The 18,122-nt window shown below is 39.7% G+C and overlaps 1 protein-coding gene and 1 pseudogene across 2 annotated transcripts; one reads left to right on the top strand and one right to left on the bottom strand.

The window, feature by feature from the left end:
- Positions 1-348: 348 nt before the first annotated feature.
- Positions 349-8,418, bottom strand: mat1a (methionine adenosyltransferase I, alpha). 2 transcript variants are annotated; one of them, XM_046401708.1, is made up of 10 exons: positions 8,152-8,418; positions 5,982-6,059; positions 5,424-5,546; positions 5,208-5,320; positions 3,779-3,922; positions 3,016-3,141; positions 2,825-2,917; positions 2,547-2,729; positions 2,292-2,425; positions 349-1,938 (listed from the first exon to the last, which is right to left on the bottom strand). In XM_046401708.1, exons 1-10 carry the CDS (start codon positions 8,216-8,218, stop codon positions 1,836-1,838), a joined length of 1,164 nt encoding a protein of 387 aa, XP_046257664.1. In that variant the 5' UTR covers positions 8,219-8,418; the 3' UTR covers positions 349-1,835. The 2 variants fall into 2 exon arrangements, with proteins under 2 accessions (XP_046257664.1, XP_046257665.1); XM_046401709.1 differs by lacking the exon at positions 349-1,938 and having other exon boundaries at positions 2,288-2,425.
- Positions 8,419-16,017: 7,599 nt separating this feature from the next.
- On the top strand, positions 16,018-18,057 carry LOC124065844 (annotated as a pseudogene).
- Positions 18,058-18,122: the final 65 nt, after the last annotated feature.

The following is an 18,122-nucleotide window of genomic DNA, read 5'->3' as shown; positions in this document are numbered from 1 at the left end:
TGCTCACACACCCATGGTTAAATATCTGCAAGTATCTGTCATGCAATCAGTAGATAGTAGCATTCTGACAAGCTAGCATCTGTACAGTAAACCTCACGAAAATCTGAAACTCAATTCTCAAATGCAAAATCCTCCCTATGTGCCTTATGTATTATTTTGATAATGAAAACCAAAGAGGTTTAGGTTGTAAATTCTATTTTGCTGAAAAGTTATATGATTGTATGTATATGCTTGACAAATTAAAAACTGTTCAAAAAAGAAAATGCTTGATTTGACTGACTGTAAGTTGCATAACTTACACATAACTTTAATCTACACATGTAGGGCAAAAAGTCAGACAAGAGTTTATACATTTAATTTTCTTTATTGTTTAATTATTTACATTGTCCGGTTTCCCTGTCAACAAAGTTGACAGAAGATGGCGCGGGTCAAAACCTTAAATGGAGGGAAGCCTCTCTTACAAAAACGTTGTCGACTGTAGATGAAAGCACAGGCTGTTGCACTTATCACAAAGTCCTAAACCTCTACAGACATGAAGTTTTAAATTAAGTACTGGTCACACTTCTTCAATCCCATCAGAAGTGTTTCACAAGGAAAGAATTAGATGAAATATTTTGTGATTAAGCAGTGACTTAAAGACCTAAATGCCCTGTGAGAAATATTTTGGTAAACCCTCTAAATTCAAGGGGAAGGATCTCTGTTTGCAAAGTAGAGCTGCACTGTAACTTGACAATAGTCCGAGATGTTTTTAGATTCACAGTGAGTAAGAAATTACCTCAATATCAGAGGCATAGAAGGAGAAGGCTGTCCGACTGTCAGATATAAACAGTGGTTCACTAATGCTTTAATATTAGCAGTGTGCAGCTATGTATTCCACTGCAAAGAGAAGAGATGGATTCACAATCAAATAAGAGTTCAGACTTGTAGTTATTTGCTAATATGAGTCACATTTACAGACTCAGTCACGGCAGCAGACGTGGTTAAAGGTTAAAAAAAAAAGTTACAAATCAACCACCAGGGGAGCTGTGCAGAAATGAAAAGCAACTTAAAATTAAAACACAGCAAGGCTGAAAGGATGACAGGGACGAAGAGCAGTATGAAAACATAAGACTGCATGGCTGTTTTACATTCGTTTGACTGTAATACATGTTTATGAAATAAGAGCTCTCCCCACATTTTAATGACCTGTCTTCTTGTACAGCGTTGATTGTAACAGTGCAAACAGCTTCCTGTAGCACACATTACAACATAAGACTTCGAAAAGGAATTTTACACTCATAACAAAAAGATTCAATTTTCTTCTAAAGCACAAGCCTTTGGTTAAACAATAATTACACTTTTCACCTTCGCATGAAAAGCGCTGCTGTTGTCAATACCTACTTTTGAAAGTGAAGCACCAAGGTTATTTCTTTACATCGTACTGGTCACGTGAACAAACATATACAGCTTTGAGGTAAAATAGTCTTCCTCTAGTGCGGTAGCAATATTTATCTTCATAGTATTTTATTCGCTGTGGTGTTTCTTTAATTTAATAGGGAAGATTTTTGATGATGATTGTACATATATTTCTAAAGCACCAATAATTAGATGTTTTGTGAGGGGTGGTAGGATCGCTCTGTGACATGTCCTCAGCAGTGTCCCATTAAATGTCCATCGGCTACAACCACTTAATTATGTTACCACCTTTTTAAAGCTGACATATCCCTAACTTTGGCTTTAATTCTTCCTATTAAAAAACGTCCTATCAGGAGATGATGGAGCTGGCAGTTGTAGCCCACAAAGAGGCTTCTTGTTTAGCCTCGATGTGAGTCGATCAGGACAGGCAGGTGGAGTTTTTAGTAGATGAGCTTTTTGGGTACCTCCCAGGTAAACTCTGATCGGCCAAAGTGGCCATAAGAGGCTGTCTGCTGGTAGATCGGCCTCTTCAGGTTCAGTTCCCTGGAGAATATACAGAAGAAATGCAACATCAGAGGTGAAAACAGACTGCAAACACATCACAGGATAATACCAATGTTTAAATTCGATTCAACGCTATACAAATAAATTGAATTGAACTGAAATGTACTGTAAATAGTCTTATGCTCAACTTGGCTTGCTCTTTTTTGTTTTTCATTGCTGTGGATAGTACCTTTTTTGGTATCACCTTTGGTCAAAAGCTGAGCAAATACAGTAGAGTGAAAACACTGAACCGCTCATTGGTCAGAGAGGATTATCACTTGTGGGACATGGACATCCCGCACACCAACTACAAATTATGATGTCAATTCTTTCTTTCATGGGCTGAGATTTACCTGACAATAACTCCTGGCCGCAGATCAAAGTTCTTGTTGACAATGTGGAGCAGCTCTGACTCTGTTTTCTGGGAGGAACCATAAGTGAACAAGGAGATGGACAGAGGCTGGGCCACTCCGATAGCATAAGATACCTGTAACACATACAGACATAGACAGAAATGTTCTTGACAGCATGTCTATGCTTCGAATAATACACAACCTTAGCCTTTGTGCATTTCTGGAGGGTGTGAGTGAATTAAGCTGTACACTTACCTGAACCAGGACTCTCCTGCACAGTTTGGCTTTGACCAGAGACTTGGCCACCCAGCGAGCTGCATAGGCAGCCGAGCGGTCCACCTTTGAGAAATCTTTGCCGGAGAACGCTCCACCACCATGAGCTCCCCAACCTCCGTATGTGTCTACAATGATCTTCCTGCCTGTCACACCAGCATCACCCTGTTTGGCAAAAAAATATAAAAAAAAGTGAAAGTTTAAGGTGATTTTAATGGAGTTTTTTTTATGTGACATAGCAGTTTGTGTGTGATGGTCACCTGGGGTCCTCCGATGACAAAGCGGCCACTAGGCTGGAGGTGGTAGATGGTCTTGTCGTCCAAATATTTAGCAGGAACCACAGTGTTGATTACCTGATAGAATTGATGCAACATTTTCAACAAATATATGACTTAATTTCTTGAGAAAAACATCAGTCAGAGCCCCACTTTTTTTTTTAATGAGGCTCTACCTTCTCCTTGAGGACCCTCTTCTGTTCCTCCAGGGAAATACAGTCATCATGCTGGACAGAGATCACGATGGTGTGGACTCTCTTGGGGATCACAGCTCCATCCTTCTGCTCATAATGTACTGTCACCTGCAGGACAGACCAGAAGGCAAAAGGTCTGTCAAGAATTACAGATACTGACTCTGCACTTCTATCTCTTTTCCTCTCATCTACCCATTCATGCTGCTGTAGCTCTAGTGATGGAAACTGGGGTCACTAGGTACAGGTACAGTTTCAGGAGACTTGTACCTGTTTTCTTGTGAAGACCCTTAACTAAAACTCTGAGTGAAATTTTGGCCTGGTATCTTGAACAACACAGAAAAAATACTTGTATCTGAAACAGCTTATGAAGCTTTTTTAAGGTAATTTTAGATTTAGTGTGTCAATTGAAAGACTTATTTTGTTTAGTGTATAATTGTGCTCAGTCCGATAATTCTAAAGCTCAATAAAGATGAACCGACCTACATTTGACCTGGAACACAAAGACATTAGACAACTTTGGCATCGAATGCTCTCCAAATCGGTCAAAAGTGTATTACCGGTACTTCTACATGGAGGGCGTAATCTTAAATGCATACTGTAGCCACTGTTGATCCGCTTTTGTCTGCTGGCAACAAAATAAATCTCTTGGAAAACATCCAGAGTACAAACAATGAACTAATTCACAGAAAGATTTCTGATGTGATGTTGTTTCTGCTTGTATTGTAATACAAATACAAAACATCACCTGTGTTTTAGAGTCAGGACGCAGCCAGGCGATGGTGCCGCTGCGTCTGAGTTCAGCCATCTTTGCGTTGAGTTTGTGGGCTAAGACGATGGTGAGCGGCATGCACTCCTCTGTCTCATCTGTGGCATAGCCGAACATCAGACCCTGCAAAGCAGAAAGAGTCAGAATGGGCACAGAGAGATTTGAGCTGTGCAGTATAATGACACAGCTCATCATCAGGCCACAGTAATGTTGGCTGAAAAGGGTAGATGATGGCAAAATGTTGATATGCACTGAACTATGGTCACTCAACACAAGCTAGTAATACTAATATGACTTCAGAGACGAGACATAACGATGTCCCAATATATGAAAAGAGAACCCTACGTAACTATTGCAGCAAAGAGTAAATATATGGGGTTAAAAGGGCATTAAAATTGACATAGAGACCATGAAGTAGAAGCAAAATAAAATCTGGTTATCAAACAGATAAATCAAGAAATCAAGTAAAAACAGTTATGTATGTAAATAAAGTTATGTTTTAAGAAGAGATTTAATAGGATCTTTTCTAACAAAATTGGATTACAGATTAATTTCATTGTTGGAATGTAACTAAAAACATTTAATGCAGCATTGTTTATAAGGACAATTCTGAGGCACTTCTACTTCCATTTTATGCTACTGCATATGTCTACTACACTACATATCAGAGATAAAAATATTAAATATTGCACTTTTGAGTAGTTATTATGCAGATTAAGATTTGACATAAAAACATTTAATGATCTTATAAAATACAAATGCAAAGTTAGATAAGTTTATCCTAAGTTTATCTAAACCTCTCCGATGGATTCCTTTAAATAACAGTTGGAGGTAAATTATTAACATTTCTTTCAAAAAGCAAACATAACAGAAAAAGTCCCTGAAAATAACATTTAAGAATGATGCTTTTCCTTCTCTCTAACCCTCTATTTAAGAAACCTACCCCTAAGTTGGAAGCTGGACTAAACTAATTATAAATTTCCCTTGGAAAATCTATCTAACTATATAAATTATTGACATAATATACCATGTACATACTGTTAATTTATTTATTATATCTGCACTTGCGGCTTTTTGCACTTCTGGTTAGATGCTAAACTGCATTTGGTTGCCCTGTACCTGTACATGTGTAATGACAATAAAGTTGAATCTTATCTAATCTAATCTAATATAAAGCAGTTTAAACAACAGTAAAATGTGAGCTTGTTGCATGGCTCCATTAATGATCATCTGCATTACTGAGGTTTTGTAAATAAACACAAAAACACCAACATCCATTCCACCAAAATGTCTCAGTTTTTAAGCTGTGTATTACTTCATCAAACTCTGATATTTGACTTTTGTCGCTGTCAACCTACCCCCAAGCACACATGAGTCAAAGGACACTGTCCTGTTGCAACAGTCCTACCTGGTCTCCAGCTCCAATGTCCTCCTCCTTTCTGTCGACGTGGACCCCCTGGGCAATGTCCGGACTCTGCTGCTCCAGAGCCACCAACACATTACATGTCTTGTAGTCAAAACCTACAGGAGAAAAGCGAATCAGGGAGAGAAAGTGAAGAGAAAAACTGACAAGAGGGTGCGAGTATTACCTCTGCTTTTGCTGATTTCGGTGTTACTCTCTCACCTTTGTCGGAGTTGTCGTAACCAATGTGTTTGATGGTGTCCCTCACCACCTTCTGGTAGTCCACGTTGGCTCGAGATGTGATCTCTCCACAGAGCAACACCATACCAGTCTTACACACTGTCTCTGTCAATACAATCCACAAAATACCACACACACAATCCTTAAGATTTACGTTTAGTCGAAGGCCTTATGGAAATAGTTACTGCAACCACATGCTGGACCTGATTGTGCTCATCAACAAGTCAACAAGGTTCACGCTAACAGGAGCTCATCTTGTGACTTTCACAGGTCAATACTGAAATACAATAAATAATCTCAAGAATGCCAGTGATTTAATTCCAGGTAAAACTCAGGTCAGTGGGTCACTTTGTTGATAAAAACTGACCGCATGTTGCCCTTTGACTTCCTTAGGAGAATGTAAAAAAAAAAACAAAAAAAGCAAGTTACCATAATATATTGACTTATTTAAGCCACTGATGCAGGTGATGCTAAAATGGGCCTCTCTGTGTGTGTTTCAATACACAACGTTAAATTGATGCAGAATTCAAGTGTACTAACCACAGGCCACTTTGGCGTCTGGGTCCTCCTTCAGGTGAGCGTCCAGCACAGCATCACTGATCTGGTCACAAATCTTGTCTGCAGAGAAGCATTAAGAAAGGAGTTCAGATGCAGAACAGAAAAAGTGAAATTAGAATTTATGACTGCAGTGATGTTTGTTTATTTGTGATATTTGAGGCAGTGTTTGAAGAACAGAAGAAAACGGTAGGTTTTGCATGATATTGACAATAGACAGTGTTAGCTTGAGGGGCCAAGTTTACAGATATTTCTCTGAAAGGCTGCACGTGAATATTTGTGCTGGATTTTGGTTGGATCAGTCGGATTTGAGTGCAGCAGCAGCAGAACAATGCCTCACAAACCACTCCATTCATCTCTTTCTGTCTGTCTCCCTGCTGAAGCAATGCAACACTCAGGTTTCATCAGAAACAACATCAACACCTGCTTGCACTGGCTCAGCACAACACTGGGAAGGTGTATAATTACACATCTTTGACTGGTCTGTGGGAACAACACAGACCTCGAGACATGTTATCAAATCTTGGTTATCGTCTCTGTTAATGTATAAACAGTGTATGGGCAGTCTCAGGCCTATGAATGTTATCATGGATTCTAATGACAGAAATTCAAATCAAGGGTTTTGAAAGAAGAATATGAATATAAGACCAAAGACGTGTACGCAATTCAGCTGGCAGTTTTATCTTGTGTAGGACATCACGTGCATATGCATGACTATAACAAAAAGAACAAAAAGTTATTGTTACTGTTGTCCAGGTTTTCTGGGAAATTAACTGCTATTATATAAAATGGAAGATGGTACACTGCAAGCTATTTTAAATGATTCATATAAAAACTTTTCAGAGTATGATAATCATGTGTGTTTATTTTCCTCTTCATTTATTCTAATTGGTAATAAGGCCTTCAAATTTTGTACGTTTCTTCCTCCTTATGAATGTAAATTGTCTTCCATGACCTTTGGAGTGAGATATGGTATCTATCTATAAAAATGTTTAACCTTTCTTTAAAAAGCAAAGTGAAATGATTTTTAAGAAATCTTTCTAACACTTGTTTACATAATAGCTGGCAGTTGTTATGTTGCAAGAAGTCACTGTCTGTACAACTCTGCTGTGTTTACTGATTATTGATTTAGCACGGGGGACTTTGTAAGGTTACATGTTTGTCAAAGGGTTACAAACATTGACAAGGGTGGGGGTCTACAGACAGCAGGGGGCAGAGTACGTTTCAACTTTTATCATTAAGTTGTACATGAGAAAAATTCCGCTCAGGTGCGTCCAGAACATCTGGAGATCACTTCACTTTAAGATCCCCTAGTTGTATACAGCTATGAAGACATTTTAAGGTTAATAATGATAATAAATATAATTGGAACACTAATAAACTTTATTTAAAAATAGACTACCCCTGTCCTCCCACCCCCACTGTGAAGACAACTGGGTCGCTTTGCTTTTTAGCCCTAGTAGCACCTGCTAACAAAACAGGACAAAGTGTGAGTTTATTCTTTCATCTAGTTTAGAACTGGTCTATCATCAGTTTAAATCATTACAACTGTGTTTTACTATATCGTCATTTGTTATGCACCAGACTCGGCTTACATGTGATTATAATATAATATAGTGTGTTTAAACAAGTTGACAGCCATCTCTTTTGGTCACTCAAATTAAATTTAAGCTGTAAGACGAAGACTTTAGCTGTAGCTGTAATTTGCATGCATTTTGGACTGATATGTGAATGATTGTCCCTGTTGTTGTATCCCAGAAGCAGCTCACATGGCGCTCTGCTCTCTCAATTGTGGGTTAGTTTTTCTTCATCGTGCAACCTTACACCAGTCTGTCACACACACAGATAGATGGACAGACAGACACACACACACACACAGGCCCTGCTGCCCATAAGTGAGAGTGACGGGCAGTAAACACATGTTGCTGTGAATGAAATACCAACCATACTTGGAGAGTAAATGCACAGCACTGAGGGGTTTTTTCTGGACATACAGGCCAACTAGTATAGTGTTTATTATGAATAACACTCCAGTGTAAAGAGGTTTGATAAGCTGTGAAATAGCTTACAGTAAACACGTTAATGCACTTCATTTTGAGTGTGACCCTAAGTCCCAGTTTGACACACAGGTGGCTAAAGTTGACTGAAGACTCACCTGGATGTCCCTCTCCTACGGACTCCGACGTGAACATGAAAGAGCCATCATTCAGCAGATCGCTCATTTTTTCTACAGGGCCAGGTACTTCAGCGAGACTTGGTACTCTCAGGGGATAAAAGGTTCCTTGGTTCCCACCCACAAGCAGTCCAGAGAAATCTGAATGCTGCTGTATAGTCCCGCTGGTTCTCTTTAAGAGAGAAATAAAGAAAGGCAGGCCAACAGCCCTTCAGCCAGTACAGAGTCTACAAAACTCCACGTCTGAGTCCACATGGGCCAATATATATGGCTAAGAGAACACACACGCGCGTGCTCACTCACACACACACACACACACACACACACACACACACACGTCATGTGAATCCATGGGACAGTCCATTTCGAGGGGGTGTGGATGTTGGGAGGGCATTTCAGCACGTGGAAACTGCTTGTTAACCCCTTGTGTACAACAAGATGTTTGACTGTGTTTATAGTCATCAGCCTTGCTTTGACAGCTCTGCTCAATGGGTGTGATGGTTGTTGTGTGGGAGCAGGCACGCCTTAAATCGGGGGTTCTCCTTACCCCCCTCACCCCGGTGGGACAGCTCTGTCTGCTGGAACTCGGCCAGGTTGGGACAACCTATGGACAGAGGGACGGAGAAAAATGTAGTTGTTGTCAGCTGTGAAATGATGTGATTACTCCTGTTTACATCGTGTTCTGAGCAACGTGACCTTGTTCAATAGTGGTGAAAGAACAAAAAAGAATAAAAAGTGTTTATTAATGATTATAAAGAAACCTAAAGAATGACATACAGTATGGATATAAAGCATGTGGAGCTGCAATAATTAGTCTATTAGTTGATTTAAAGAAAATTAATCTGTGACTTTTTTTAATGGGTTAATATGTAATTTTTTCAAGCAAAAAAATACTGAACATTTGATGGTTTCAGGTTCTCAAGTGCAAGAATTTGCTGTTTTTCCCGGTATCATAGGAAACTAGGTACATTTAGTTAGGGTTTGAACATTATACTTGAAGTATTACTGATATTGTATTTAATGTTTCTATTTTACTTTGTTTCTATTTTTATTTATTTTATGGAAATACTTGGGCAAATCTATTTTGTGTGTTGTTATTTCAAGGAAGAAGTACCAAAGAAAAGACAACACAATGTAGAAATCCCCTGTGTAAAAGTTCTCGATTCAGGATCATTCAAAATGATCCAAGGCAGATTATTATTAGATTACTGGATTATTATTGTTGCTGCATTAAGGTGTAAGCTGGTTTTAATGTAAGGGGGTTGAGATGGGGCTCCACTTCATGCTGTGCTGGGTTGTTTATTCTTTCAAAATGCTTCATATTTTATAAACTAATCACCCAACTCATCAATTTAAGAGGTCAAAAAAAATATTGTGGAGCAAAAAATAAAAAAATTCCCACAGAAATGTAATCAAGCATAACTTTTAAAAAGCATCAAAAAGAAAATATAAGTATTTAACATCCGCAGTGCAGTACTGTGTAAAGTTACTTTCCAACACTGCCAATAATTAAGTTTAAAGCAGACAGTCACCTGTCGTCTGGATGCGCTTTACCATCGAGTCCCAGCCTGAGGCCTTTGCATCTAGAGAAAATATCGAGCCATTTCCTGAGAGAAGATCAAATAACAAAGATGTGTCTCTGAGATATCACATGGCCTTTCAGTTGATTCACTGTGCCTGTGCTTTTTCAGAAAACCAGGGTCTGCATAGGTGATGCAGGTAGACACACACAAACACACTGTATGTGCATGCACGTACACCTGGGGAAACAATGGGACTGTGAGCCACATACAGACACTGACTCTGTACCTTTTCATATGGTATTCATATGGTATACAAGCACTGCAGACAACGAGCGGTAAACAAATCTTTTTATAAACAGAGCCGAGAGACAAACCCTTTCTCTCCATCTCTCTGTCTCTCTCTCTCACACATCTGGCTCTAATTTCAGGTGGTTTTGGGTTGGTATTGAGGAGAATTTTAACTAGATCTCAGCAGTGAATAAAATGCCGCTCTTCCATAATGCTTTAGGCCTCATTTGAAGCAGATTTGACCAGAAAAGCAAGAAATGAGAATTTTGAGATCCTGTGCACTACATTCCCTTTTGTATTCATAAAACTACAGCAGGCCTGCAGGTCTGTGCGGCTCCAGAACTTTTCCAGGCCCTTGGTAGATGCAGCTTTAATTCAGTTTTATTCCAGGCAGTAACAAGAACTCATGATGTGAGAGACAGCACGATGAGACTAATCAGCGTTAAAAAAAAGGGAAAATAAAAACAGTTGTGGTACTGAGTTGCTTTCTGAACTGCAGGTCACACATAGTATATCAGGGCATCGCGCACATTATGGAGTAGTTTAATGTGTGTGTTGTTAAGAGGAATGGGTGAAAATTAGAAACAGCTGTGTGAACATAAAAACAAATGCCACTAAGTTTAGTAGCACGCTGACCCAGTCTTCTTCCCCGGGCCAGCAGAATCAAATCAAACCTGCAGTAGAAGGAGCTGCCTGCGGAGCGTGATATAAAAGCTGTTGAGGGGCCACATGTACCAACATTTTAGTAATTTTTTTAAAGAGGCATTTTATTCCAAAGGCTATTCAAACTCAGAACTCTTCTGGGACAGCCTACCCCATATAAACAGTTCCACATTGCAAGAAAACTAGTCATCAGGCATGCAGAGAAGCAGAATTAGTTCATTAAAGGATGAATGGAATGGAAGGATTAATGAACCAAAAAGCTTGATAGTTACGTATCTAAAAGAGTTGTGCTATTTAAAATGTGGGTAAAATGTAAACTGTTGAAATAACTGGCTAAAAGTAAACAGCTTAAATAGTTGAGTAGCTGTAACAGGTAGCTAAAGGTAATAAATAAATAAATGGTTGAAAGGTTGAGCCGAGCTTATTGGCCTGCCCAAGCGCATTAATCAAAAGGCTCCTTTGGAATACGACCTCCAATTAAACTGACACATAGGTGTCCAAATCTTTTTCCACTGTTTTCCACAGCCAGAAGCTGATTTTGTCACTATGCATACTGATACTGATGCATACTGTCTTTTTTTTCTTTCTTTAAAACACTCTATATGTGCCTGAAACGCTCTTAGGCGGCAGGTAGAATGAACTGGGACCCAGCAGGTTTCTACAGCGACAAGGAGGTCAGAGGTCAAACAGTTAAGTTAAATGTAGCAGGTGTGAACTAGATTTAACTAGAGTGAGTGTTAATGCAGTGCCTGATGCCAAAGGAGAGCAGAGTGATAGTCTCTGGATGATACAGCTCTATTTATCTTGGCCTGGCCAGGATACAAACGCTCACACAGCACAACTGTTACATGTGCACATGTGAATGCTTTCTGAAAAAGAGAGAGACTGACTTCTTTTTAAGTTTGTGTGGTTTGCTACCAAACATTAGTTAATGACTGATCAGGGAAAGAGATTTTTCCAACTCTGGCAAGATTGTTCTGGTTATGTTGGAAGATAACAGCTATCAGAGTTTTGTCGTGTCAGCATGAATCACATGAATGTATGCCGGCGACTATATTAGTTCCTAAATAGATTTTCAATTTAATGCGAGCTAATGGAGAAAATAATTCAGACAATACTGCAAGCGTAACTTCAGCAAACTCTTTCAATTAAAATTAAAGTTAACTAAAGTTTGTGGGAAACCACTACTCTCCCAACACGTAAGGTAATTATTAGATCTACTTTGTTTAAAAAATTTTCATTATCAGGAATAAAACTCATAAAGAGCCAAACCCAGGGACAGTTGTTGAAAAGGAAGCTAAAAATTGTTAGATTTTTTTTAACTTTTTTTTCTATTGTAATTCCTTATCAGACTCGTGTTAAGGTGTAAGGAGTAAGGCGTGTCTTCACCTGAGAGAAAACAGTCATGGCAACTGATGTGTGTACATTTAAGTCCTGGCATAGAATAAGCAGGGATGTAATAACACTACAGTGAGGGCCCCTTATGCTTTGTCTGTGCAAATCAAACTACACTAGACTATGACCACGAGGCCTGCATGATATGAGGAAAATTTGTACAGTGTGGCACTATTGTTCAATATTACCACCCACTTCTCTCTCCTTCTAATCTCACAGCCACCACAAAACTGATTAACATGAGGGTAGCTGACAGCTCACTTCATGAGCTTCATGTGTTTGGCCAAATGGTGTGAATGCAACTACCACCATCCTGTCCATCTGATAGGTCATGCAATGCATTTGCATGCTGAGTGTGAACGCATGGTGCATGTAAATAAAATGATTTTTTTGTGTTCGTCGCATTTCAGGCGGTGATTTCTGATGTGCTGATGCATGTTCAATGACAATGACAAATATGATGTAATGCAAGGCAGTGGTTCAGATTCGAATCCATCCCAGGACCTTTGCTTCATGTCATCAGTTTTCTGTCCTCCTTTTGCCTCTTAGCAAATAGGGGCAAAAAGCTCTAAGGAATGTATATTTAAAAAGAGCAGATCTTTGAGAAACATTCTAATACGAAAGCTGTTGCTGCAACTCTAGTATGAGTTCAACGGGTCAGCGTAAAGGGTTGGATTTATGAAACCCACTGAGGACACATGAAGTTAAAAAGTTAAAGATAAAGGTAAAGTTTAAAGTTCAAGTCCTTCATCCACAGAGCTGTCGGGCCTCTCAGGAGATGAAGTGTCAAATGATAAAGGTCCGATGACCTTTGTTTTGCTGCAGAGGGGCGTGTGGGGGGGTGCAGTCCAGTTTGTTTCAATTCTTCACCTAATCATTTAACAACTGAATCGAGCTCAATCAGTGGATGTTCAGCAGGTATAATGGAGGGTTTGGAAGTCCCTTGATTTTAACCCATCATTCACACTGACATGTTTAAAGATGTAAAACATGCAGTCAAATTGAACTAGGTGAAAATTAGCAAACAGACATTGTGCGCTCCTCAGTGAAATGCTATAATTCTGACACAGAATATTTTACAGAAGAAAAAATACTCTGGTTGAACCAATCCAAGATCAGTTTGATGAAATGAAGCCACACGACAGAGTCTCCTGCCTCACATTTCATGATTGTTCACATGAAATGTGTGTCATGTTGACCCCTGAACCATTTTAGTTTAAAAGCTGGGGTCAGGGTTTTGGGGTCACTTTTGTGTTTGTGAGTCAGTCTGACTAAACTTGACAGAACAGGATGAGATAAATGAACCCGCCTTCTATGGGGGCTGTTAACACCTGTTTGTCTTTCCCCTGGTTCAAGGACGCACAGTTTACCTCCTCAGCTCGTCAATCTGTGCTCTGAGCTTGTCTGGTTGGCAACCAGTTTCATCTGGACGGCAGTCAGCATAGGTTGGATCCTGCCAGTCATGAACTTTTATTGCATGTTTGAGAGGTTGTGGACAACTTGTTATCTAAAGAATTACATGGTAATAAACAGCAGAAAATTAAAACAGTGCGTCATCAGCATTAATCTACAGTGTATTTAGCGATACTTCATTTTATCAGTGTGTTTACAGACCTTTACAGCGTTAGCTGTTTTATTTATTAATTGGGATTTGTAGAAATATTACATTTACCAGTTTTCTTCACACACAGTTTTTTAAGTTCACTCAAAGCAAAGCAAGAAAGGTTTGTCAATGAAACAGCTGTGCACAGCTTGAAAATGATCCAAAAGCAGATCTCTCTTCTCAAATGAACTTGTAAAGTAATTACTATCCTACACCCAGCCCTTCTTTTACAACTACCCACTTTGCTCTCTGATTGGCTTCACCAAGGCAATAAAAATCTGACATGTCAGCCAATGCCTGCCAGTGAGAACACGACACAGGAGGTGGGGTGCAAATCATCAGCTGCGATTGGCTGCAATCACAATGTCACAGCACACTCCCCGCTACCGCGCTACTGTTCCAAGGAAACATAGTTTGTATTCGTGTATGTTTGTGTGTGCATATGTGTGTGTGTGTGTGTGTGTGCAACCAGAAGCATAACAGTCTGTCTAACCCAAGACCTTATATGAACCTCACAGATGACAGCTTTGTGCTGTGTTACGGGTCAGTCTGTACAGCATATGAACTCATCTTTTTGCATGAATATGCATTTTTTCTCATTTTTCCACAAATGGCTGCCCATCTGATGAGTCCCAATCATTTTCACACTCTCTCATATAATTTTGAAAAAAAAAAAGGAAAAAAGAATCCAACCACCATAAATGATGATTTTGCAGCAGATGACCTGAAATGGTTTGCAATAACCAAAGCAAGCACCAAGGCAGATTACTGTCATGCAGGCAAAGCCCAGCATAGAGCCGAGAAGAGCAGCCAGAGGGAGTGCAGCAGCTGGGCTCGTGGAGTGTCATCCTATCCCGACTCTATCCCAACCCATTTTGGACCCTCAGCACATTCCTCTGTGAAGCTGCCACCAATGAGTGAAATATAACCACAATACCATTCTAGCATTGCACTTTCATCACACACATTATGCAGGAACAAGACAATGCGCTCACTCTTTCGATATGTGCATGATATCTTATGGAAAAGTGTAACTAAGAAGCAAGTCGCACTCCACACACCTTGAACACCCCCCTCCAACACAGTACTCTGGATGGACTCTGTTTTTTTTTTATCAGTGGTTCCTCTAATAAAGCTGCTATCTCCACTGGTAGTGGTTGTAAAAAGGGGCATAGAATAGAGAAAGGATGTTTTTGAGAATGGGCACTATCCATGCAAAGTATTGTGACCTTGAAAAAAGAGTATTCTGTTAGAAACCTCTTGGACTATGGATAGAGGCGCAAACGTTTCTAATATTCTTCTGGACAAACCATTAGAAACAAGCCTGAGGAAACAAAACATTCATTAACCACATATGACCTCAAGATCTTAAAGTTAAATCAACTTGTTTGTGACAGCCTCAAGCAAAACTGAACATTACAAGATTCACTAAAATTTGATTTATTTTATGGCTGGTGGCTTTGAATTACATAACTAAATAAGAAGTTAATGACCCAGAAACTCGCTGTACAATATATTGAAATGGGGAGCTGAAAATTGAAACACGGCATTGTTCAAAAAAATTCAAACAATGGTGTGTAATTTAATCACGAGTCAGTTTTACCTATGTTATAGTGATAAAAAGGAGCATAAAGGCAGAAAATTAACCAGCAACTATTTCAGTAATAAATTAATAAATTTAGTACTTTTTCAAGCATAACCGCCAAGGAAAAGTAAAACTCCCAGACTCTCAAAAGTGAAAATTTGATGCTGATGTTTGCCATGTCTGATAGTAAAGTAAATATCAAAACTAATGTTTCGGACTGGTGGTTGGATGAAACAGTCAATTTGAAGATAAAGGACAGAATTGCCAGGTTAATCAGCAATGAATGAATAATTGTTCACTGCAGCCCTGAAGTCAGCCTCTGACTGGCGATGTGTCAGCTCTGTAATGTCACTAACCTCCTGCAGGGGGCAGCATTGATCTGAGTCACGACATCTGAAGTTTGAACTCAAGGCTTCTGCAGCCCTGACATAAAGAAACAATGAGAAGCCAAATGTTCCAAACAGATTTTCATGCTCTCCACTGACACACGTACATTTCAGCGAATAAAAACATTCAGGTGATGATCATCACCTTAATCACAAAGGTCAGTAGAATTAAGGATTGTGTGAATTAGTATCATTCTGCAACACTGAACTATAGATGCTATTTATTACATTCATGGACGTTAACAGCTTGAATATAATTAAGGCAACATATCTGATGACATGAATGTTTAGAAATGTTGTTACATTAGTGAGGTAGTGTTGCCCTTTGATGAGTGCTCCACTCGGCACCATGCTGAACCTGGTACTGAGGATTCAGCTCAATGTGAGCCTTGTTTAAAACCAGGAATTCCTGTCGTGTTACGCTCACATAACCAAGGCTTTCACTGTGACTGGACTGATCTGATCTTAGAGGGCTTAAGGGGCTGGTTGAAAACATTATAGTCCTCCTCGTTCACAGCAAGGCACGGTCTGGTGAGTATCACCTTTTTATATTTTTTGTTGACACACTGACAGCATCAAATGTTAAGTTAAATGTTAAATGTTATTACAAAGCTACATATATTGGTGTCTTTCTTAATATAGTAGGTCTAATTCGATGGGTGTCAAACAGTCACATGGAACAGTGCAGTCAAGCTTTTCTGATAAGCACATTTCTAGAAAATCTTTGTGTTTGGGGTTCTTAAGAAGAGAGATATGTTGACTGGAGTACAACGATCAGATAAAGAAAACAACATGCATGAGTGACCCTGAGCCTCATGCAAAAATGACAAAGATTTGGTAAAGTGCTAAAGTGAGCTGACTGATGAGCTGAACTCATCTTAATCTCGTTGAAAGTTCCTGAAGCAGAAGTATGGAAGTTCTTTGTGCACGTTTCCTCTGTAGGTGACCTGCGGCGTGGAGCGAGTTTACAGTCATGGTGACTGTGACTACGGTCCTGAAGGCGGTGAGCCTGTTTGTTGCAGAGCTCATCAGCTCTGTCACAGACTGGTTCCAAACAAAACCAGTATGGGCAAACATAGAAGTGCTGGAGGACACAGAACTGAAGACAACTGGAGGTGGTGAGTCAGAATCTTTTTAACTAACAAGCTTGCAGACATGCTGAACTGTTGCACTGCAAAGTCTCTTTGTCTTTGCAAACAAAGCAGATAAACACCTGAGAGAAAGTGAACAGAAGAGCGGACAAAATGTTTTGTGACAGCACGCAGATCAATTCACAAATTCTTACCTGTCCAAAACAGCAACCATTTAGATTCAGTAATATTCCTCTGTATCATTCAGTCCATGAGAGACACAAAGCCAAAACTCTGTGGGAGAAGACTGGAGCTGTGGTCATGGTTGTACGGCGACCTGGATGATTATTGTGCAGAGAGGTATGAAATGACATGCTTGTATGAGCATCAGTAAAGAAAACTCTGCAGTCACCTGACTAGTAACATTCACTCATGCCATTTCATTCCCTCAATAGGAGGCTGCTGAGCTGTCCTCTCTAAAGTCTCAGCTGCAGGACCTTGAGGTCCCTCTGTTTGCTGTGGTGAAAGAAAACCTTGGCAAGGAGCTGGACTGCTTCAAGAAGTTCTTCTCTGGGAGGGTCTACGTGGATCAGAAGGTCTGCTCCATTATACATGGCTTTGAGATATTAAATGAATACTGCAGAGTTACCAATTTCAAGATAATAAGCTGCTTTGATATTATCCTCACAGAGAAATTTCTACGGCCCTCAAGAGAGGTGGATGTTTCTCTCCATGTTTCTGCGCATTGGTGTGTGGAGGAACCTTTTGCGGGCCTACCGGAGGGGCTTCAGGGGAAACTTAAGAGGCGAAGGACTTGTCTTGGGTGGTGTCTTTGTCATTGGGCCTGGAGATCAGGTAGGCGTGGTCTCAAAGAATAAAAAAACAAAACAAAAACTGACAAGTGTTTATGAATATTTTAAAGGGTCATTTCCCCCCACACAGGGTATTCTACTGGAGCACCGTGAGAAGGAGTTTGGGGATAAAGTGAATATGCTGGCAGTGCTAAGAACGGCCCGCAAAATGAAGGATGACATGGCAGGATAGACAACAAAATGTGAATGAATGGACTGCGGCACGTTTCCCATTTGCATGTCTGTATTTTTTTTTAAGCCAAACCCAGGAGTTTTCTCTGCACCATAACACATTTGTTCTATTTGTACATCTAATACATTCACCTGCTGCTGATATGTCACAAATATGTGGTCACAATGAGCCACTTTAACCGATTTTGTTTTTACCCACTGTCTGCATTTCTGACCTTGGTTATGTAATGATGTCTTTTGTGTTTTAATGAAGAGTTGTTTCTAAACTGTGATGAGGGAACAACTCCGATGCGAGCACACAAATCTAACACTTAACAAGACAGTCTTGGCTTGACATGAGGGAGATAAAATCGTTGGAGTGAGAACATTGCCATCTAATAAACCATTAAACCAGTCA

This window comes from Scatophagus argus, chromosome 10, assembly GCF_020382885.2.
Source record: "Scatophagus argus isolate fScaArg1 chromosome 10, fScaArg1.pri, whole genome shotgun sequence".
Classification (NCBI taxonomy): domain Eukaryota; kingdom Metazoa; phylum Chordata; class Actinopteri; family Scatophagidae; genus Scatophagus; species Scatophagus argus.
The sequence above is the reverse complement of the archived record's forward strand: the minus strand, read 5'-3'. Positions and strand labels throughout refer to the sequence as shown.